General features: G+C 39.7%; 1 protein-coding gene across 1 annotated transcript in view; it reads right to left on the minus strand.

Moving 5' to 3' along the window:
• Window positions 1-5,408: 5,408 nt before the first annotated feature.
• Window positions 5,409-23,127, minus strand: part of LOC118595286 (cation channel sperm-associated protein subunit beta-like) — a 139,116-nt gene continuing 121,397 nt past the window's right edge. Inside the window, exons 14-18 of the mRNA XM_036205647.1 lie at window positions 22,889-22,999; window positions 9,347-9,482; window positions 6,531-6,631; window positions 5,887-5,961; window positions 5,409-5,600 (exon numbers count right to left, since the gene is read on the minus strand). Coding sequence (XP_036061540.1) covers window positions 5,409-5,600; window positions 5,887-5,961; window positions 6,531-6,631; window positions 9,347-9,482; window positions 22,889-22,999 — 615 coding nt within the window. The remainder of the gene's footprint in view (window positions 5,601-5,886; window positions 5,962-6,530; window positions 6,632-9,346; window positions 9,483-22,888; window positions 23,000-23,127) is intronic.

Genomic DNA, 23,127 nt, shown 5'->3' on the forward strand with positions numbered 1-23,127 from the left:
CAGAATAGAAACCAGGATATGTCCTACATTGGGGAAGAGGTTTTGCTTTTGTTTCTGTAGGAGAAGAAAAACTATGGATACCAACAAAATTAATGAAAAATTGATTCAAACAGGAGAAATCCCTTGATGAGAAGTAAATGCTCACCTACCAATGTTACATCTCTACAAGTTGTAAGAGTAATTTAACAAACAATGGTTGGGATATGGTTCTGTTTTTGTCTTTACAGGATAATAGAAATACCCATCTTCCAGAAATCATAAGGCCTTGGATATCCAGATGTCTACAGAAGAAAGAATCTATTGTTACCAATCTACACAGGGTAATATCTCACTGCTTACCATCTATATCTCTTTAATTCTAGAAAAGTTGTGGTTCTGATTCAATTATATACCAACCTGGCTTTGAATATTTCTAAAAAAAAGATTGAGAGATCTGTCTCATATCAGAAGAGTCATCTGGTGTGGGACAAAGGAAACCAATAAAAAGGGACCATTGTTTTCAAGATTCTAATTCTCTCCATGTTTATTCTTGATTTCTTGGAATCCTTTCTTACATGTCATCTTTAAATTCAAACTTTCTATTTTGATATTAATAATGTTCAAGTTTTTTACAGTAAAAAAATAAATTTTTCCAATAGCAATCTCTGAGGTCTCCAGTAAGAAGATAGGGCCCCTCAACAATAACTCTACCCAGTCCAGAATGATGCCATGATATTCACAAACATTACTCAATGATCAACCTTGGACTGAAAACTCTCCCAGATAATTTCATTATAAGATGGTTCATCATACTACACATATAGCCAGAATCTCATACAACCTTACCCACTACTCTGACATTGGCTGCAGAATCTATTGTTAGTCCAACTGAGACTTAACTATATTAGCTTTCTTATAGAACCCCATAGAGATATCATTGCCTCTTGAACAGCAGGAAACAATTCTAAGAAAACAACGCCCCCTTTTCCCAAAGGTTTCATGTTTCTGAGGGTTATGGATAATGGTTATAGGCTTGGGGGTGGAAGAAAACATTGGACTCAGTATTCCTCTTAAGAAAAGAAAAAAAGGGGAATGGATAGATATAGGATATTAAAGTAGATTATTGTATATTAGTAAACCAATTAAGTAAAATATCAGCCTTAGATAAATTGCACTGTTATGGATTATTGTATATTGATACAAATGTAAAATATTTTTGTATTCTTATTCCATATTTGTATATTGATACAAACACAGAACCATATTTATTGTAATGTACATATATTCCTTCTCTTATTTGAAATTTTTTGTATATTGATAGAAATGTAAAATTATATTTGTCATACTGTATGTATATTCTACCTCTGCTTTAGCTATTTTGTGTATTGTCCCAATTTTGAAGTCATTGTCTTTTTACTGTACATTTGCTTACAGACTATTTACCCTGTTTATATGAAGCCTTAGTCCTTAGGTTATCTAGGTAGATAAGACTTACAGATTTATAGACACCTATGATTGTCATCTTCATACTTATGTTAGGTTCTCCAGACTTACAGAAACATATGCCAGATGGATAGGCAGTCTTCAAACACTTCATAGACCTAGAGAATATAGCATTTAAATGTTTTGATAACTTGGAATTCTGTTGATGTGAGACGTAATTGCTCCTGGCAGCACCAATCTGATCCTGAGAGAATATTGGGCTTCTGAGACATTTCCATTTGGAAGTTTGTCTTCACCTTGGCACAACATGGCCTACTGGGCAAAGAACTGCCCTTGCCTTGACTGCTGACAGTAACATGGCTGACAGATACTCTAGGACTGTAGCCAATTTGAATGCACCAACAATGCTGAGAAACTATAGGTGACTGTCCAGGGTGCCAGCTGTCTCTGTCTACTCTTGCACTTACAAGACTCCTGAAAGTTGCTTGCGTCCTTCTCCAGTTTCTCAGGTATTATGTTCCTTCTAAGGTATTATTATATCCCTTCTCAGGTCTTTGATAGGATTGAAGACTAACAGTTATAGTTACAATCTACTTGTATCTTAGCTAGAACATATTAAGTATTAGATTTAGGTTCTCTAGGATAGGACAGCTTTTGGAATGATCTTTGTAACATGCCATTTACCTATGTTCCAGACTTCTCTGGATTTTAGTATTTTAGTATGTGTTTCTTGTTTGATATTTTTTTGTGTTGGTTGTAGTTCATTGTGTCTAGGTCATTATCCCTTATTCCTCCTGGACAATATTTGATAATCATTCCTATTGTATATAGTTTTGTATTAGGTTAGAACTTTCTTATTTAGAAAAGTGGCGAGATGTAGTGGGTAGTTGTTCCAGCTTTGACCTGGAAGTACTGCTTCTAGTGAGGCTTCCTGTAACTTCCAAACACCTACCTTTGATCTGGCCCTGGACCAGGGCCAAGACAGGAGCTCTTAATCCTGAGATCTGGAAGTGCCAGGTCTCTTGGTTCCTTGTGATGCTGAATGCTGCATGGTAGACTGAGCAGAGTTCTCCAGAGAATACCGCTAGACTGCACTCCACCTCTCCTGGATCCTGTAACCAATCCCTTTAATGGCTGTAAGTTACCCCAAAATAAACCTCCTTTTTAAGTATGTGGAGTTGCCTTAATAAATCCCCCAATACAGGGCAGCAGCAGGATGTCCAGGAAGAGTCCTAGTGGGGGCTCAGCATCAAATGTGTAGTGGAGACCAGGGGCTTTGAATCAGACCAATGACTCTTTGCAATGGACACTTGCAAGCAGAGATGTATGGACAGCTTGGGTTGTTGGGCCTCATTGCAGCTTCCCATAATGAGATTTTTAATTCCTACCCTTTTTTATTATTTTCATTTTATCTTCTTTTTTTTCACTTGATTTTGTTTTGTTTGGATGGGGTGCAGGGACAGAGGGCAGATGGGAAGGGAAAGGGAATGAATGGGATCAAGATACATAATGTGAAAGATACATAGAATAAATGTTTAAATATTAAAAATGAAGTGTGTGTGTGTGTGTGTGTGTGTGTGTGTGTGTGTGTGTGTGTGTGTATGTGTGTGTGTGTGTGTGTGTGTGGTCAATACTAGATAGTTTCCTTACTAGGAGCCTCTTAGAGGCCATTCCATGAAGCTGAGAAATTAAACTTAAACTTCAATCTGTCTTGGCCTCCTGAGTGCTGAGATTAAAGGTGTTTGACAGTGCGCTAGGGGAAAATGTTCATAATTTTTAAAAATGCAGCTACCAGATTTCATCATAGTTAGGTTTTTATTGTTGTGAAAAGACACAATGACCATGGCAACTCTTACAAAGAAAACATTTATTGAGGGTGGCTAGCTTATAGTTTCAGAGATTCAGTCCATTATCATCATGCTGGGACATAATGGTGTTCTGGCAGACATGGTGGAGAAGTAGCTAAGAGTCCTACATCTTCCAGGCAAGAGGGAGTACTATGTCTCACTGAGCATGGCTTGAGCATATATGAGCCCCCAAAGCCCACCTCCACAGTAACCCACTTCCTCCAACATAGCCACACCTCCTAATAGTGCCACTCCTTTTGGAGGCCATTTTCTTTCAAACCACCACAATATAAATTCTCTGTCAGATACCTGTTTTACAAAAACTGTGTCAGCATGTAGTGGCAGGAGAGAGGAAAGTAGTGATGGTATTAGATTTGGAGAGTATTCAATGACAGGTACCAGAATATATAAAATGAGATAAGAAAAACTAGGTCAGAGAAAAGGTTAAAAAATAACAATTTTTTTCTTTCTTTCTTTCTTTTTTTTTTTTAGTTTTGAGATAGGGGCTTATTGTATGGTCCAGGCTGTCACCAAATCTTCCTGCTTTAGCCTCTTGAGTGCTGAAATTACAGGTGTTATATCACCATACATTGCTACAGGTAAGGGAAAAAATAAACTTACTAGGAAGGATTCTGGGAACATCTCAAAACATGGTATGTATCCAGTAGCAGGATGGTTCTAAGTGATTGCCCAATGCAAATGAGCATGTTAGCAAAAGTGATAAAGAACACACCATAGATAGGACCAAATGGGGCTATTCAATTACTTAGTGAAGATTTGGATTATGTTTTGAAGGTCACTCACAGGCCTCTAGTTGATAACTTGGTCTCCAGCTGCTGGCATTGTTTTGGGAGCAGAGGGAATGTTTGGAAACAGGGCACAGATGGTGGACACTGTATCAGGTTATAGATAGACCACACTTGTGGCTAACTTTCTGTTACACGTCTGTTGATAGGAACAGCTGATTTATTCTCCAGCCAACATGGAGAGGAGCTCATTTAACTACCATGTTTTCCCTAACATGCTCCACTACTCTATGGAACTGTGAGCCCCAGGAAGTTTTTCTTCCTTTCGTTTGTTTATGTCAGGTATCCAGTCACAGTGATGAGAAAACAGCTGAGGCAAGCGGTGAGGTATGCTTAGAGCAGAGAAGAATCAGATGGTTGTGAGCTACCACACGGGTGCTGAAATTCAACCCACACCCTCTACAAGAGTAACAAGTGTCTAAGCCACTGAGCCATCTCTCCAGCTCCAGCTTCCTACTAAGTGCCCATGACTCTTGGGGCTCTGAGATCTCTTCTCATTCATGGTAATCTTATTTTGCTTAGTGAGAGGTGGTTATAAAACAAGGGAATGCTCCTGATCTTAAACTTTACAGTCCCTGAGGGGCTGGCCATTTCTGAGCAGTTCACCCTGTTCCTCCTCCATGTCCAAAAGAACCCATAGCACTGTCCTCCCTCACAAACCTCTGCCATGTGTGCCAGGTCTGATACCTGGGTGTAGCCATCACTTTCTGGATCCTGGGGACAAGTTCACCAGAAGCACACAGAAGCATATCCTTTGGAGTTCCGTAGGTCGCATGTTTAAAACCAACACCCGGCTCAATCATTGTATCTTTGAGTACTCCATGATGGAGTCATTGTCCCCTCTTATTAGTACCACAATTGCCTTCTTTAAGAAACCGAAATGACTTCTTTTTTATTTCCTTCAAGGCTCTGAAAACATATCCACTGATTAGTGTCTCTCCACGTCTGACTCCCACAGTGTAATGGCACCCTCTTTGTACCACTATTCTATCTAGAACCTGGCCCTACAAAATGAACTCCAGATCATAAGAGCTGAATAATGCAGAAAACCCATTCCATAGAGAATAGTTGGTTACTATTTTATATTTTCCAAAACAATCTAAAAAAAGAAAAAGGCAAAATCATGTAAGTGCTAAAGTAATTTTCTATGTATTAAAAATAAGAAGATTGAATGTGGAACTATTGACTAACAGCAACTAGAATAATAATAGTATAATAACTCTATAGCATTGTACCTAATGTGCATTTTTAAAATGTAAATATATTGTATAGACATGTTTAATAGAACTAGGGAATAGAGATAATATCTTTTGTTCACTATCCAGACATTCCCTTATGAGCTGATACTCATAGTTGATGGGTTTGCAATATTTCCTCTAACATATCTCTGGAATGCTCTCAATGGGTGGATGTTACGCAGTCGGAATATAAATGCTACAAAAAATAATCCCCCTAGAATTACAGATGTTGCAACAGCAATTAGTATATGTCCTGGAAAAGGCAATGGTACTTCATCGACATAAATCTGAAAAGATAAAGCAAAGTGGTTATATTTTCTGGATGTGGTAGTTCAAAACACTGGTCATTGCATGATCCCACAATTAACCACACAGAAGAATTCCACCCAGAATTCTGTGGACATGCAGTATCCTCTACCACCAACATTTTCATTCTTGGCCACAGCCTGGCCAAGCCATATTTGGCATACAGATTCTACCTATCTTTTCGTCCTTATGCATAACTTGGATTGACAAGTACTATGTCATTTTCCCAGTCATTGTCTCATTCCATACTTTATGCATTTACTGTACCTGAAATTCTTCTTCTAAGTTACAAAAGCTGACCCCAGGAACCACAGACACCTTGAAGTGAAACAGCTCAGATCCCTGTGGAACAAACACAGACGGTCATTATCAACGTGTGTTCCTTTAAACAAAAATATCGATGGGAGCCACATTCATAGATGTCATTTATAAGGAGAGCCAAGGTTTCTGACATGAACATCACATATAAAATGAAGAGGTATTAAAACAGGAACTCAATGACATAGTTTTATTTTCAGAATGAAACTAAAACATAAAACAATCTGGCTTTCATGAACACTTTGAGTTAGCCTTCATATCTGTGGTTTTAATATATCTCTGCATTTTCACTGTTTTTCACACTTTCCTGTGCTTTATGTGTCCCTCTGACCCCAAATTTTGGAAACAACTTTTCTGCTTCCCTTTAGCCAATTGATCTGACCTATCTCTTAGAAAATGGTAAATTAATGTTCTGTTCAACATTCAGATTCCTTTAGAAATAAGACAACCAGGCAATGAAGAAAAAGAAACATTTCCTATATATCTAAAGCTGCTATTCCCACTGATCACCAACATCCAAATGCTGTCTTACTTTAGCATATATGCTTAACTCTAAACTCTACATGGTAAAAATGAAAACGCTGTCAACTCACCATTATACTTATGTTGAGACCTAAAGGATTATACACTGGAGTCTTAAGCAATGGCTCTAAGTAATCCTTCATTTTCTTAACGTTTTCTGGCATATTGTGTTCTGAAATATATGAAATACATTTAAAGCACACTTACATTTTCATATTTTGCCTGAAAGTTTTTATGGACAGCAAGGTACAATGAAAGGTTCTATTGTGTAATGTTGCTAAGGTAACTCCTGCTCTTAGTTTTGGCTGACTTTGTAAGTACATTTAAAGTTGGGTTTTATTAAAGATACTTTAATATAGGCTTAAGCAGAAGGGCTAAGAGGGAAAAGGAGACTATCAGAAAACTATGTACCCCAGAGTATGGGTATGAACAGAAAATAAGATACACCCAAGTGTGGGTATGGGCTCAAGGCAGAATTTCCTATTTTCATTTTTAAAAAGTGTCTGGTACTTAGAGCCTGCAGAGATGGTTGAGTGGTTAAGAGTATGGGGTGCTCTTCTAGAGGACCTGGGTTTGATTCCCAGCAGCCATGGAGCAACTCACAATCATCTGTGACTCCAGTTCTAGATGGCCTCTTCTGGCCTTTGAGGGTACCAGGCATGCAAGTGATACACAGACATATAGCAAAACATCCATATCCATAAAAATGTAATTAAAATATTCTGGTAGTGGAGATTGAACCCCAGTGCCTTGTTCACACTAGACAAGCACTCTACCACCAAACTTGATCCTCACTTCTCTTCCGGGAGATTAGACTGACTGCCTACCATTGCTCCAGTGCGCTCCTCAAGAAGGAGAGAGTGTCTGACTACCTAGCTGCATCCTGAGTTACTTCTAGCCTCTGACTCATGAGAAACCAATCCTGACATGTCGTGGTTTGTGTTTTTCATAGTGGTAGGCAAATGATTTTCCTAAGATGGCAGTGGAGTTGCACCATAGGATCGCTTAGGGGTTCTCCAGGAGAAGTAAGCAGCTCTTCCCACCTACCTTGTCATTCTTTCTAAACAAGTGAGCTGATGGAGGTGTTATAAATTCTCCTGGTATAATGGTGAGAGGAGGTAAAGAGAATAACTCAAGCCCTGACTGTCTCCTTAGCTAACTTCCATTTGGAATATTCTCACCATGGCTAACTTAATAGTCTTAGAGTCAGCTTGTAAAATGCTTCCATATTTAAAAGTCAATGCTCCAAACCTGGTAAAGCCACCAGGATACCACAGAAACTGTAAATATTAATCAAAAAATATGGGAGCTTTACTTTCTTTTCTGGAGTATTCACTTCAAGAAGGTATTAATTTGCAGACTAACTTTTCTGAAGAGAAAAGAGAAGGAATGGATGGTGGGGGAAGAGGGTATCTTGTGGGGAGCAACTGAGAGGAGAGGAGGGATGTGAAACTGTGATCAGGCTGGGAAAAAGAGAAAAACATTAAAAAGAAAAAGAATAAAAATTAAATCTATCAGAGTAAGACTCACTGACTACCAAATGTCTACAAACTCAGTAATACAGTGATGACTAATCAAAATTCCAATTAATTTCATCTACCCCCTTCAACAGACCTATCTGCCACATCCCTGTCTTATTGTGGGACAACAATGGGGATTGAACCTAAGGCTGGAAACATTATAGGCAAGCATTCTACCACTGATGTAAGTAAGGGCCCAGCCCTTACATATCTGTCTGTCTGTGTGCCTGTCTATCTTTTTGTCTGTCTATCTACCTACCTATCTATCTATCTATCTATCTATCTATCTATCTATCTATCTATCTATCTATCTATCTATCTATCTATCACCTGAAAATATTCACACATGAATAAACACAAAATATACAACTAAATTTTGTATTTTGAGGTAAAATTGAATTTAAGTAAGTATCCTTTTGTATGGTAAAATATGTCTGCCTCTTTTTAGCTCTTTACCATAAAAGCCACACTTTCTTTTCTTTCCTCTTTTTGGGACACTGTCTTATATAGCCGAGGCTGGTCCCATCTCACTATAGAACTGAAACTCTCTTTGAACGCCTGCCTCTACCTACCAGGTACTGGGATTACACTGCATACTACCACATTCAGCTAAAAAAACATAGTCACCAAACTTTACTTACATAATTAGAAACACATTTTACAGAATATCTGACAATATCTAGAACATTTAGATAACTGTTGTCATAGTGAATAATAAAGACACTCAGCTGGTACACAGCACAAACTTCATCATTGTTGCTACTAATCCATAACAGGTCTTTCAGATTCATTTTGTGCTACAAATTATTTGTTAGAGATTTATTTGTTTTTTAAAATTTATTTTATTTTGTTTTATGTGCATTGGTCTGAAGGATTCAAATCCCCTGGAACTGGAGTTACAGACATTTGTGAGGGGCCATGTGGGTGCTGGGAATTGAACACAGGTCCTCTGGAAGCACAGCCAGTGCTCTTTACCACTGAGCCATCTCTCTCATCCCAGAGTTTTATTTGTAATTATGTTTGTATGTGGGTATGTACAGGCCCCTGCAGACACATAGGCATAGGGTGCACTGGAGCTGGAGTTACAGTTATGTGGTGTGGTTGACATGGGTCTTCTGCAAGAGCAGTATACTCTTTTAACCACTGAGTAATCTCTTCAGCCCTGCAGTTGAAATAAAAAAAATCTGGCCTTATAACAACATAAAAGGAGATAACAGAGGTAAATGTCAATATGCCAATGATTCAAATCCTTTTCTACAAAACTCCTGGCTATTTTTCTTGTGAACAGGCTTTGCAATCCACTTTTTTAAAAACACACTAATGATATAATGGCTTGTGAGATAAGCATAGGAGACAAAAAACCATACTTAGTTGCCAGTTTTGCCTCATATTCACTTCGGTCATGGTAACCAAATATGGAGGTTCCACAGAGAATTTTTCGCTTTCAGTGAAAATTTCCAAAGCAACTGGGTATTGTGTGACTGGAAACTTGAAACGATGAACCTAAAATATAAATTCCATGAATGCATATAAGTCTAGAGAACTCAATACTATTATTCCTGGTCAAGTAATGAATGGCATTTTCACAGAATCTTGGCTATTCTAAGAGGAGTGCTTCTTAGTGTCTCTGCCTTTCAGACATGAAAACAGTCTACCACAACACAATCCATACATTCCAAGGCAGCAAACATGGTAATGAGATTCACAACTTTTAGAAACAATGTTTATAAAGTTAGCATACAAAGTGATAGGTGTCATTATGGAATTTCCCATATATATATAATTTATCATGGAATAAATAAAGTCATTATACTTTACGTGTTTCTTTTTTCACTCCTCTTGCAGGTCCCCTTCTTTTCTCCAGACAGACTTCTCTTCTGCTTTTCCTTTATTTTTCCAGAAAGGGTTTGTCTGTGTAGCCTTGGATGTCCTAGAACTTATTCTGTAGACCAGGCTGGCTTCAAACTCGAAGATATCCACCTGCCTCTGCCTCCAGAGCACTAGGATTAAAGGCGTGTGCCACCACCGCCAGACTTTTCTGCTTTTAGGTCACATAAATTCTCTTAAACACCCCATTTAAGATCTCTTCTTCCTCTTGTGTGGTCTCTTTTCTATGCTCTACTCCCCCAATATAAATTTAAGTGTAGAATCTTTGAATGAGGGAAAACATAGCACTTCTCTTCCAAGCTGGGCTTACTTTACTTAACATAATGATTTCTAGTACTATCCATCTTCTTGCAGATGTCATAATTTAATGCTGTTTTGTGACTGAAAAATACACTTGTACAACATTGTAGCTGGAATGTTTCGCTGGTCCTGCCTGGTCTGCAGTTCCACAGCCACTTACAAAGTAATTACTCAGAGCCTTAATATTAATGAGTTCCTAGCTAGGTCTTATATCTTAAATTAGCCCATTCTACTAATCTATGTTTTGCCACATGTTCTGTGGCTTCACCGGTCTGCTGGCATCTTTCTTCTTGGTGGCTGGCTAGCCTGTGCCCCATTCCATCTTTGTCTTCCTGTCTCTCTCCTTGGATTTCCCACCTGAATCTATGCTGCCTTACCATAGGCCAAAACAGCTTCATTTATTAGCCAATAGGAGCAACACATATTCACAGCATACAGAAAGATACCCCATAGCATAACATATTGTTTATCCATGTGTCATTGGTTTAATTTCTTAGTTATTGTGAATACTGCAGTAATAAACATGCTTGTGCATGCATCTCTGGTGGTATAGTGACTAAGTTCTTTGGGTGTATATCCAGGTGTGGTACATCTGGATCACAAAGTTCTTGACAATTAAATTAAGTTAAATTAATTGATTCCTATTATTATTAATTGTGTGTACGTGTGTATGCATGTGTGTGCAAGTACCCAAGTGCTCAAGTGTCACAGAATGCATGTGAAGGTCAGAGGATAACTTGGAGAAGTAAATATTTCTTTGTATCAGGTGGATTCCACAGACTGAACTCAGCTTGTCAGCTTTGGTGACAAACAACAGATGCCCCTGTTCACTGAGCCACCTCATCAGTACTGATTTTAATATAAACTGAGATGAGGCATTATGATCTCTTCATCACTGCTCTTTATGCTTAAGGTGCCTATGGCTATTTGAGAGTGTGTGAGCTTACCTATGGATTTTTGGATTGTTTCCTACTTCTGTAAAGCACATCACTGGATTCTGATGGGGACTGCACTGGATTTGTAGATTGCTTTGGGTAAGTTCATTGCACAACATGAATCACCTCAGTTCATGAGCATGGGAGGCACTTCCATCTTCTGGTGTCTTCTTCAGTTTCAGTCTTCATTGTCTTACAAGTTTTTAATTAAGAGCTCTTTTACTTCTTAGCTTAAGTTTCCTTCCTTCCTTCCTTCCTTCCTTCCTTCCTTCCTTTTTCCTTCCTTCCTTCCTTTTTCCTTCCTTCCTTCCTTTTTTCCTTCCTTCCTTTTTTCTTTCCTTTTTTCCTTCCTTCCTTCCTTTTTCCTTTCTTCCTTTTTCCTTCCTTCCTTCCTTCCTTCCTTCCTTCCTTCCTTCCTTCCTTCCTTTCTCCCTCTCCCCTTCTCTTTGTTTCTTCAGATACTATGAATAGGACTTTTTTTTTCCTCAGAAAGCTTATTATTGGTATAATAAACCAGAACTGCACTATGAAAGCTTATGTCAAACAAAACAAAACATCTTTGTGTGCTCATATGTATATGTGTTTGTGTATTTGTGCACTTGTGTGCAGGTGTCTCTGTGTGGATGGCAGGAGTCAATGTCTAGTGTTATCCACAAACACTGCCCATATTATTTTTGGAAGAATGGTCTCTGATTGAACCCGGGCCTCAGTGATTTGGCTAGCCTAGCTGGTCAGCGAGGTTCTGGGATCCTCCTGTGTCTGTCTTGCCAGGTGAGTGCCCTCATGCCTAGGACTTTTTAAAGTGGGTGCTTGCAAGGAAAAGTTTATTGACTTAGCCACCTTCTAGACCATCCCCCATTATATTCATTTATTTGAGATAGGGTCTCACTATGTAGTTCTAGATGTCCTGGGACTTGTTACAGAAACCACACTGGCCTCAGACTCTTGGAAATATGCCTGCCTCTGCCTCCCAAGTGCAGAGATTAAAGGCATGTACCAAGAAACCCAAGACTTTGTACATGTTAGAGAGGTACTCTACCATTGTGCTAAATTTCAGTCTTCCTCACCCTCTTTAAAGATGCATACAGTCTTATATAGACAAGGATAGTCTTGACCTTGCTATGTAGCCAAGGCTGGCCTTGAACTCTTCATCCTCCTCTATCCATCTTCCTAAAGTTGAGTGTACAGGCATCAGTCACCAATGAATGGATTTGACCAGCTGTCACTTGAGGGTTCAATTCCCAATACCACTTTTGGATGAGACTTCTATCCCCTCCCTCCCTGCTGAGAAGCCATAGTTGGCTTGGCTTCTTTACATTGTGTCACTCACTCATCTTTTTCTTGGTAGCTGTGCTTTGTAAATTTTCATAACTTTTCTTCTTTGGAAATGGAGTCTAGTATTTCTCTTGCTGACTCTTCCCCTTAAGTAGGCTACACAGAGGTATTTTCTAATCTGTCATCTCATCTAGAAATCCCCTAAACAAGTTTTTGGAGGGGAGGTCTTATTTTTTTTAATTAAGAAATTTTCTGTTCATTTTACATACCAACCACAGGTGCTCCTCTCCTCTTTCCTCCTGCCCCCCAGCCTTTCCACCTCAACCCATCCCCCATTCCCATCTCCTCCAAGGCAAGTACTTCTGTAGGGAGTCAGTAGAGACTGGTCCATCAGTTGAGGCAGGTTCAAGCCCCTCCTCCTGTACCACGTTTGTACAATGTGTTCCACCATAGGCACTGGGCTCCAAAGAGCCTGCTCATTAGCAGGGATGGATCCTGATCCCACTGCCAGGGATTCATTAAGCAGGCAAAGCTAAACTACTATCTCATCCATGCAGACGGCCTAGTCCAGTTCTGTGGAGGCTCCACAGCTATTGGTCCATAGTTCATGAGTTCCTGCTAGTTTGGTTTGGTTGTCTCTGTACATTTCCCCATCATGGTCTTGATTCCCCTTGCTCATAGAGTCCCTCTTCTCTCTCTTCGACTGGACTCCTGGAGCTTGGCCTGGTGCTTGTCTGTGGATCTTTGAATCTGCTTCCATCAGTTAGGAAATTCACCAATCTGATTACTGGAGTAGGCAAGTTCAGGCACCTTCTCCCCTATTGCTAGCAGTCTAAGGTGGGGTCATCCTTGTGAATTCCTAGGAACTTCCCAGCACCCTGTTTCTTCCCTGTTCCCTTGATATCTCCCTCTATAATGGTATCTCTTTCCTTGCTCTCCCACTCTGTTCCTGTTCCAGCTTGAACCTTCTGTTCCCTTATGTTCTCATTCCCCCATCTCCTGTGAAAGGTGAGGTCTTTTAAGATAGAGTCTTGCAATGTAGTCTAGGCTAGACTGTAGCTCACTAGGTAGCCTATGTAGGCCTTAATTTCCCATCTCAGTTTCCCAGGTGCTCAGACTACAGGTGTTTGCCATCATGTATTTTAAAGCTCATAACTTTTTGTTTTCCTTTTACACAGTTATTACTATAAAGAAACTTGACCTATTTTGGCTAAATCATATCCTATGAGGCCTTCAATCAAATGAGTCTTGCCTGTCTCCCCACACCTTAGCCTATGTCTCTGCTTGTCACAATCTCTCACACATACTTGGTAACTCATGCTCTGGATTCAGCATTCAAACCAAGCTTTGGTGCCTGTTAACAGTATGGTTTCCCCAAAGAATGTGTATGGAGTATTACCCAGCTGTGAAAAAACAATGACCTCAAGAAATTTGCAGACTAATGGATGGAACTAGAAAAAAAGGTTATTCTGAATGAGGTAACCCAGACCCAGAAAGACAAACATAGTATGTACTTACTCATAAGTGGATATTATATGTAAAGTAAAGGATAACCAGCCTACAATCCACAGGCCAGACAGGCTATATAACAAGGAGGTCCCAATGAGGGATGCATGGATTTTCCTGGGAAGGGGAAGTAGAAGAACTCCTCAGGGTAAACCAGGGGTGAGTGTAGGGAGGCAGTGATGAGAGGATGGGAACTTGAGGGAGCAGGCTTGGTGGGCTATGTGCAGGGGGCATGTTGGGGGTAGGATGGAGAGAAAGAGTAATGAAAGAGACATCTTGATAAGGGGGCATTTTGGGTTTAGAGAGAAACCTGGTGCCAGGGAACTCCAAGGAATCCACAAGGATGACCCCAGCTAAGACCCCAGCAATAGCAGAGACTGAACTGACCTTCTACTGCAATAAGATTGGTGACTACCCTAATTGTCTTCAGAGAGCCTTCATCCTGTAACTGATGGTATCAGATGCAGAGATCCAAAGCCAAGCACTGGATCAAACACAAGGGAAGAGTAATTGTACCAGCCAGGTGGGTCAAGGTCATGACAAGGGAACCCACAGAGACAGCTGACCTGAACTCGTGGGAGCTCATGAACTCTGCAACAACAGTTAGGGAGCCTGCATGGGACCAACCTAAGCCTCTGCATGTGTGTGACAGTTGTGTAGCTTGGTCTGTTTGTAAGACTCCTATCAATGAGATCAGGATCTGTCCCTAGTGCTTGAGCTGCCTTTTGGGAACCTATTCCCCATGCTGGATTACCTTGCCTAGACTTGAGGCAGGGGGTGGAGCTTGGTCCTGCCTCAACTTGATGTGCCATACTTTGTTAACTCCCATGGTAGGCCTGCCCTTTTCTGAATGGAAATGGAGGAGGAGTGGATGGGGAAGGGATTAGATGGGAGGTGGGGGAGGGGATGGGAGGAGAGGAGGGAGGGGAAATTGTAGTTGGTATGTAAAATAAATGAAAAATATAATTAAATTGCCACAAGCCTCAGGAATGTAGTAAGTATTCAGCAGAATTTGATAAAGGTATACCTGGAAGAATCAAGGAATTCTTCAAGAGGAAAAGCCAAATCTCAAGGAGTATTTGATGTTATTTAGCTTTTAATAAATCGGCTGTTTCCTGCTATGAATTTCATGTGTGCTCTCATAACTTCTAACAGTGTATTGTATCTGAAATACCCCTCAAGCATCCAAAGCCAAATGGCAGACAGAATAAGCTTTTCAGACCAACTGCTGATCTCCTGAATTAAGGTAAACACCCTTACTGAGATATTGCCTATCTCCTAGGCCATGCAGACTTTAGGTACATAGCTTTGTTTCTTGTGCAAATTAAGCTCAGATCCTCTGGCCATTGACTCAGAACAAAAGAGTTTTTTCCAAACCAGGGGCAGTGAAACTATGAGGCAGGTTTCCTAGCCCAGAGCAGAGTTACCCTGCCCTGCCAGACAAAAAACAGTGACATAGAAAAATAGAGGCAGTTTTATTTTAGTGATTCACAGACTCTTTTACCTAACTACTTGTAAGAGTGTAGTTGGAGCACATTTATGATAAACTTATAACATTTCACCTAATCACTTATAAGAATATATTTTTAGCATATAAATTCCCTTTCTGACTTATTCCAGGCCTTATTTTAACCCCACCTCCTCTATTCACACCCCTTTTGGGTTGCAAATGAAGCTGACTCACTGCTCTTGTGGAGACCTTGGAAGCCTTGCATTGTATTGTGAGAGTTACTGCTTGCAAGGTGGTAGACTGGTTCCAGGAGAGGAAGGGGAAGGAACCAAGATGGAGAGAAATGAAGATGAAGATGAGGATGAGGCAAATAAAAGCTTAGTTAAAACTAGGATAGGACAGGAGGAAAAGGGACAGAGAGGAGCTAAGTATGAGTACAGAATTGAAGCTGTGTAGATAGAATTTAATCTCAGGGGAATAAAGTGGATGGATGAAAGAGCTTGGTGTACTTAGATTCATTCTCTCAGATTATTTGCACCATTGGTAGCATGTGGTGATATGTTGTGTACCCCAATATATTGTGTACCCTAATAAACTTATCTAGGGATCAGAGGACAGAGCCAGCCATTAAATTAGACATAGAGGTCAGACAACAGTGGCACACACCCTTAATCCTATCACTTGGGATGCAGAGATCCATCTGGATCTCTGTGAGTTCAAGGCCACACTGGGAACAGCCAGGCAGTGGTTGAACAAGCCTTTAATCCCAGCAATTGAGATCTCATGCTTTTGCCTGGAAAGCATACATGCCTTTAATCCCAGGAAGTGACATGGCTGAGTGGAGAATGGTATATAAGGCATAAGGAGAAAGGAACTAAGTAGCAGTTCAGCTGAGATCCATTTGGGTAAGGACTCAGAGGCTTTCAGTCTGAGGAAACAGGATCAGCTGAGGAGTTGGTGAGGTGAGGTTGGCTGTGGCTTGTTCTATTCCCCTGATCTTTCAGCTTTCGCCCCAATATCTGGCTCCAGGTTTTTTATTGTAAGACTTTTAAGATTAGTGTTACATCAGCGTCTTTTCTGGGAAGGAAACTATCTTGAGAATGGATCCCAAAAGTTTCCAATATTAAATTTAAAAAACAACAACAACAACAACCCAGAATTGTTTTCAGTCTGCTTTCTCTGTAACTCAAATACAAAGAGATAAATTATAGAGGAGGCTTGAAGAAATGTATAGTAGGTAGATTATTCTGGATTTAGGAGGTTGTAGCAGGATGATTAAGAATTCAAGGTCAGGGCTGGAGAGATGGCTCAGAGGTTAAGAGCACTGACTGCTCTTCCAAGGCCGAGTTCAATTCCCAGCAACTGAATGGTGGCTCACAACCATCTGTAATGAGATCTGATGCCCTCTTCTGGCAGGCAGGGATACATGCAGACAAAACACTATATACATAATAAATAAACCTTGAAAAAAAAAGAAGTCAAGGCCATGTCAGCAGACCTACTGCAGACAGGTCAGACTACCACCATCCTCCACCAGACCCAGTAACCCACAAGCCCCACCCCTCTCAAACTCACTCACCCTTAGAGACTGCAACTGTTCCCTGAGACAGAGCCTGCCAGCACCAACTGGTCTAAGTGGTGAGTCTTTGTTTAAGTTGGGCCCAGAGGCGCAACCCTGTGCCCCTATACCACCACCCATTGTAGTCCCAGTTTCAGGCCTGTTGGCAGACGTCTTACAGACAGATTGGACTACCACCATCCCCCACCAGACCCTGCAACCCATAAGCCCCCCCTCCCAAACCTACCCACCCTCTGAGACTACTCCCTGAGAGAGAGCACACCAGTGCCAAATGGACTAAGAACTACTCCCTGAGACAGAGTCCATCGGCACTGATTAGACCAAGAGCCCAACTAGACCAAGAGCTCCTACTGGACCAAGAGTATCAATCAGACCAAGAGAGGCTCCCTCAGACACAGACATTGCTTGCACCAAGTGGAGAAAGAGATGGGTGGATGCCAGTGCAAAAATTCAGTCAACAACATAAAGACCAAAATGGCTCCATCCGAACTTACATCAGCAAGACCTGAACATCCCAACGCAGAAGAAACAGAAGAAATTGACCTTAAAAATTACTTTAAGAAGATAATAGAGGTCTTTAAAGAGGACATGAAAAATTAATTCCCTTAAAGAAATCGAGGAAAAGTCAAATAAAAAATTGGAAGAAATCAGTAAATCTCTTAAAGAAAGCCAAGAGAAAGCAATTAAACAGATGAGGGAAAAGTTCAAGATTGGAAAACTGAAATCAAGACAATAAAGATGACACAAACTGAGGGAATGCTGGAAGTGGAAAATCTGAGAAAACAAACAGGAACTACAGATGCAAGCATAACCAACAGAATGCAAGAGATGGAAGAGAGGATCTCTGGTGTTGAAGATACAATAGAGGAAATAGATTCATCTGTCAAAGAAAACATTAAAGCCAATAAAGTCATAACACAAAATGTCTGGGAAATTTGGGACACCATGAAAAGACTAATAATAGGGATAGAAGAAGGAGAAGAATACTAACTGAAAGGCACAGAAAATATATTCAACAAAATCATAGAAGAAAACTTTCCCAATCTGAAGAAAAAAATGCCTATAAAGATACAAGAAGTTTACAGAACACCAAATAGACTGGATCCAAAAAAAGTCCCCTCATCACATAATAATAAGGGAACTAACAGACATTATGACTCAAATGGACTTAATAAATATCTATGGAACATCCCACCCTAATAAACAATATACCTTCTCAGCACCCCATGGAACCTTCTCTAAAATTGACCACATGCTTGGTCACAAAGCAAATCTCAAGAGATTTAAAAAAATTGGAATAACCTCCAGTATTTTATTGGACCACCATGGCTTAAAGTTAGATTTCAACAACAAAAATTACAGAAAGCCTATAATCTCATGGAAACTGAATAATGCCCAATTGACTCACCATTGGATCAAGGAAGAAATAAAGAAAGAAATTAAAGATTTTCTAGAATTCAATGAAAATGAGTGTACAACATAGCCAAACTTATGGGCCACTATGAAAGCAGTGCTAAGAGGAAAATTCATAGCACTAAATGTCCACATAAAGAAGACAGAGAAATCTCACACTAGTGACTTAACAGCACACCTAAAAGAAGAAAAAGAAACAAACTCACCCAGGAGAAATAGAAAGCAGGAAATAATCAAATTGAGGGCTAGAATCAATAAAATAGAAACAAAGAGAACAATACAAAGAATCAATGAAACAAAGAGTTGGTTCTTTGAGAAAATCAACAAGACAGACAAGCCCTTATCCAAATTAACCAAAAGGCAGAGAGAGAGAGAGAGAGAGAGAGAGAGAGAGAGAGAGAAAGAGATAGATCATCCAAATTAATAAAATGAAAAGGGAGACATAACAACAGACAACAAGGAAAACCAGAGAATCATTAGGTCATACTTCAAACACCTGTACTTCATAAAATTGGAAAATCTGAAAGAAATGGACAGTTTTCTTGACAGGTACCACATACCAAAATTAAATCAAGACCAGATAAACTATTTAAATAGACCAATAAAACCCCCAAGGAAATGAAAATGTCATTAAAAGTCTCCCAACCCAAAAAAATCCCAAGACCAGATGGTTTCAGCACAGAATTCTACCAGATTTTTTTTTTTTAAAAAGGGCTAATACCAATACTCTTCAAATTGTTCCACACAATAGAAACAGAAGGAACATTACCAAACTCTTTTTATGAGGCTACAGTTACCCTGATACCCAAACCATACAAAGATGCAACAAAGAAAGAGAATTACAGACCAATCTCCCTCATGAACATTGATGCAAAAATACTCAATAAAATATTGGCTAACTGAATCTAGGAACACATCAAAAAAATTATCCACCATGACCAAGTAGTCTTCATCCTAGGGATGCAAGGATGGTTCAACATATGAAAATTTGTCAATGTAATACACCTTATAAAAAAACTGAAAGAAAAAAAAAAGACCACATAATCATCTCATTAGATGCTGTAAAAGCCTTTGACAAAATAAAACACCTTTTCATGAAAAAGTTTCTAGAGAGATCAGGACTACAAGGAACACACCTAAACATAATAAAGGCAATTTACAGCAAGCCAAAAGCCAACATCAAATTAAATGGAGAGAATTACACTAAGATCAGGAACAAGACAAGGCTGTCCACTCTCCCAATATTTATTCTATATAGTACTTGAAGTTTTAGCTAGAGCAACAAGACAACAAAAGGAGATCAAGGGGATACAAATTGGAAAGGAAGAAGTCAAACTTTCTCTATTTGTGGACAATATGATAGTATACATAAGTGACCCCCAAAATTCTACCAGGAAACTCCTACAGCTGATAAACTCCTTCAGTAATGTGGCCTGATACAAGATTAACTAAAAAAAGAAAAAATCCGTAGCCCTCCTATTTACAAATGAAAAATGGGTTGAGAAAGAAATAAAAGAAACATCACCCTTTACAATAGCCACAAATAATATTAAATACCTTGGGTTAACTCTAACTAAGCAATGGAAAGACCTTTGACAAGTATGTCAAGTATTTGAAGAAAAGAAATCAAAGAAGATATCAGAAAATGGAAAGATCTTTATGCTGATGGATAGGTAGAATTAACATAGTAAAAATGGCAATCTTACCAAAAGCAATCTACAGATTCAATGCAATCAATCCCCATCAAAATCCCAGCACAATTCTTCACAGACTTGGAAAGAATAATACTTAACTTTACATGGAAAAACAAAAAACCCAGGAAAGCTAAAAGACTCCTGTATAATAAAGCAACATCTGGAGGCATCATGATCCCTGACCTCAAGCTCTACTATAGAACTATAGTAATAAATACAGCTTGGTACTGGCATAAAAACTGACATGTGGACCAATAGAATCAAACTGAAGATCCTGACATTAATCCACATAACATATGAATATTTGATTTTCAACAAAGGAGCCAAAATTGTACCATGGAAAAAGAAAGCATCATCAAAAAATAGTGCTGGCATAACTGGATCTCAAAATGTAAAAGATTGCAAATAGATTCATACCAGTTGCATGCACAAAACTCAAGTCCAAGTGGATCAAAGACCTCAACATAAATCCAGTTACACTGAACTTGACTGAAGAGAAAGTAGGAAGTGGTTTTGAACGCATTGACACAGGAGACCACTTTTTATATATAACATCAGTAGCACAGACACTGAGAGCAACAATTAATAAATGGGATGTCCTGAAACTCAGAAGCTGTTGTAGGGCAAAGGACATGGTCAATAAGTCAAAACGACAGCCTATAGAACGGGAAAATATCTTCATCAACACCATATCTGACAGAGGGCTGATCTCCAAAATATATAAAGAACTCAAGAAACTAGACATCAAAATACCTAACAGTCCAATTAAAAATGGGTTACAGAGCTTAACAGTGAATTCTCAACAGAAGAATCTCAAACAGCCAAAAGACATTTAGGAATAGTTCAACATCTTTAGTCATCAGTGAAATTCAAATCAGAATGACTCTGAGATACCATCTTACTCCTTTCAGAATCTCTATGATCAAAAACACTGAAGATACCTTATGTTGGAGAGGATGTGGAGCAAGGGAAACACTCCTCCACTGTTGGTGGGAATGCAAAATTGTACAGCCTCTCTGGAAATCAGAATGGTGGTTTCTCAAGAAAATTGGAAATCAATTTACCTCAGGACCTCGCTATACCACTATTGGGCATATACCCAAGGAATGCTCAATCTTACCACAAGGATACATGCTCAGCTATGTTCAAAGCAGCATTATTCATAATAGCCAGAACCTGGGAACATCCTAGATCCCCATCAACTGAAGATGGATAAAAAAAAAAAATGTGACACATATACACAATGGAGTACTACTCAGAAGTAAAAAAAAACAATGATATCATGAAATATGCAGGCAAATGGATGAAACTAGAAAATATCATCCTGAGTAATGTAACCCAGACTCAGAAGGACAAACATGGTATGTACTCACTCATAAGTGGATACTAGATGTAAGGAAAAGGATACCCAGACTACAACTCACAGCTCCAGAGAAGCTAGCTAAAAGGAGGACCCTAAGAGGGACACATAGCCCAGCGAAGGAGAAATAGATGAGATCTACATGAGCAAACTGGGAGAGGGGGTGGGTAATGGAGGGCAAAGAATGGGGGATGAGAACATAAGGATACAGGAGGATCACACTGGAGCAGGGACAGAGTGGGAGAGTAAGGAATGGGATGCCATGATAAATGAAGACATCATGGGAATAGGTAGAGGCAGGGTACTGGGGGAAGTTCTCAGGAATTCACAAGGATGATCCCACCTTGGACCACTGGCAATGGTTGATATGGTGCCTGGACTGGTCTATTCTGATGACTGGACTAGTGAATACCCTAACTGTCATCATAGAGACTTCATCCAGTGACTGATGGAAGCAGATGCAGAGATCCATGGCCAGGCGCCAGGCTGAGCTCTGGGAATTCAATCAATCAGAGAGGAAGGATTCTGTGGGCAGGGGACCTTGAGATCATAATGGGAAAATATGCAGAGATGACTAGCCACAGCAGTGGAAACTCAAGAAATGTGGACTAATAGCTGTGGAGCCCCCATAGAACTAAACTAGGTCCTCTGGATATATGAGACAGTTGTTTAGCTTGAACTGTTTGGGGGGGCCCCAGGCAGGGGGATCAGGATCAGTCCCTGGTGCACAGGCAGGCTTTTTGTAGCCCAGTGCCTAGGGTGTGACACCCTGCACAGTCTTGGTGCAGGGGGAAGGGCTTGGACCTGTCTCAGCTGAGTGTGCCAGGTTCTACTGACTCCTCATGGGAGACCTTGATTTGGGAAAATGAGGGAATAGGCGATAGGTTTGGTGGGAAGGCTGAGGGGTGATCTATGATTGGTATGTAAAGTGAACAGAAAATTTGTTAACAATAAAAGAAAAGGAAAAAAAAAAGAATTCAAGGCCAGCCTGGGTTACATATTAAAACTCTATCTCAAAAACACAAAAGAACAGGGCTGGAGAGATGGCTCAGTGGATGAAGCGCTCACTGTATGATCATGAGGACCTGAGTTTGGAGTCCCAGCATCCACCTATACTCTGTAATTCCAGTGCTGCTATGGTGGAATGAAGCACAGATGGGAACACTGAGAAGCTTGAGGGACAGCTTGTCTTCCATGTGCAGTGACAAGTGACAGCAAAATGGAAGGTAAGTACTGACACCCAAGGCTGTCTTCTGAATACCACACCCGTACTGCAGCATATGTGCAAACATGCACACCACATCACACATACACACACAGATAACAAAGGAAATACTACTCTAAGTTAGTGTGTAAAGTGACAACCATCATGATATCTGACTGATAACTTTATGCCCAACCCTACATGTCATCTAAAATCAGAGTTTTATTTGTAGTCATATGTGCACTTCACATAAAACATGAAGATTTTCATAAAACTCCATCATCAGGTAATTACAAATAGTTTTACCTTTTCTTTGCAGTCTGAGAAAGCAACAGCATGTGAAAACTTTTGATGTTCTGTGCAGTTGCACATTTCCCGACTGGAAACATTAGTACACTGCTTGAATATGCCTGTTACCTGTAGACAGAAGAACATAGGTTGACTTGTTTTCATACTTTGGAGTTTTTCCAAATTAAGTGTTTAGGAAATACTTATTGTCTGAATAATAAAATTGCAAGAAGAAAAGAAAATTCATTAATGACAAA

Source organism: Onychomys torridus, chromosome 14, assembly GCF_903995425.1.
Source record: "Onychomys torridus chromosome 14, mOncTor1.1, whole genome shotgun sequence".
In the NCBI taxonomy this organism is placed as follows: Eukaryota; Metazoa; Chordata; class Mammalia; order Rodentia; family Cricetidae; genus Onychomys; species Onychomys torridus.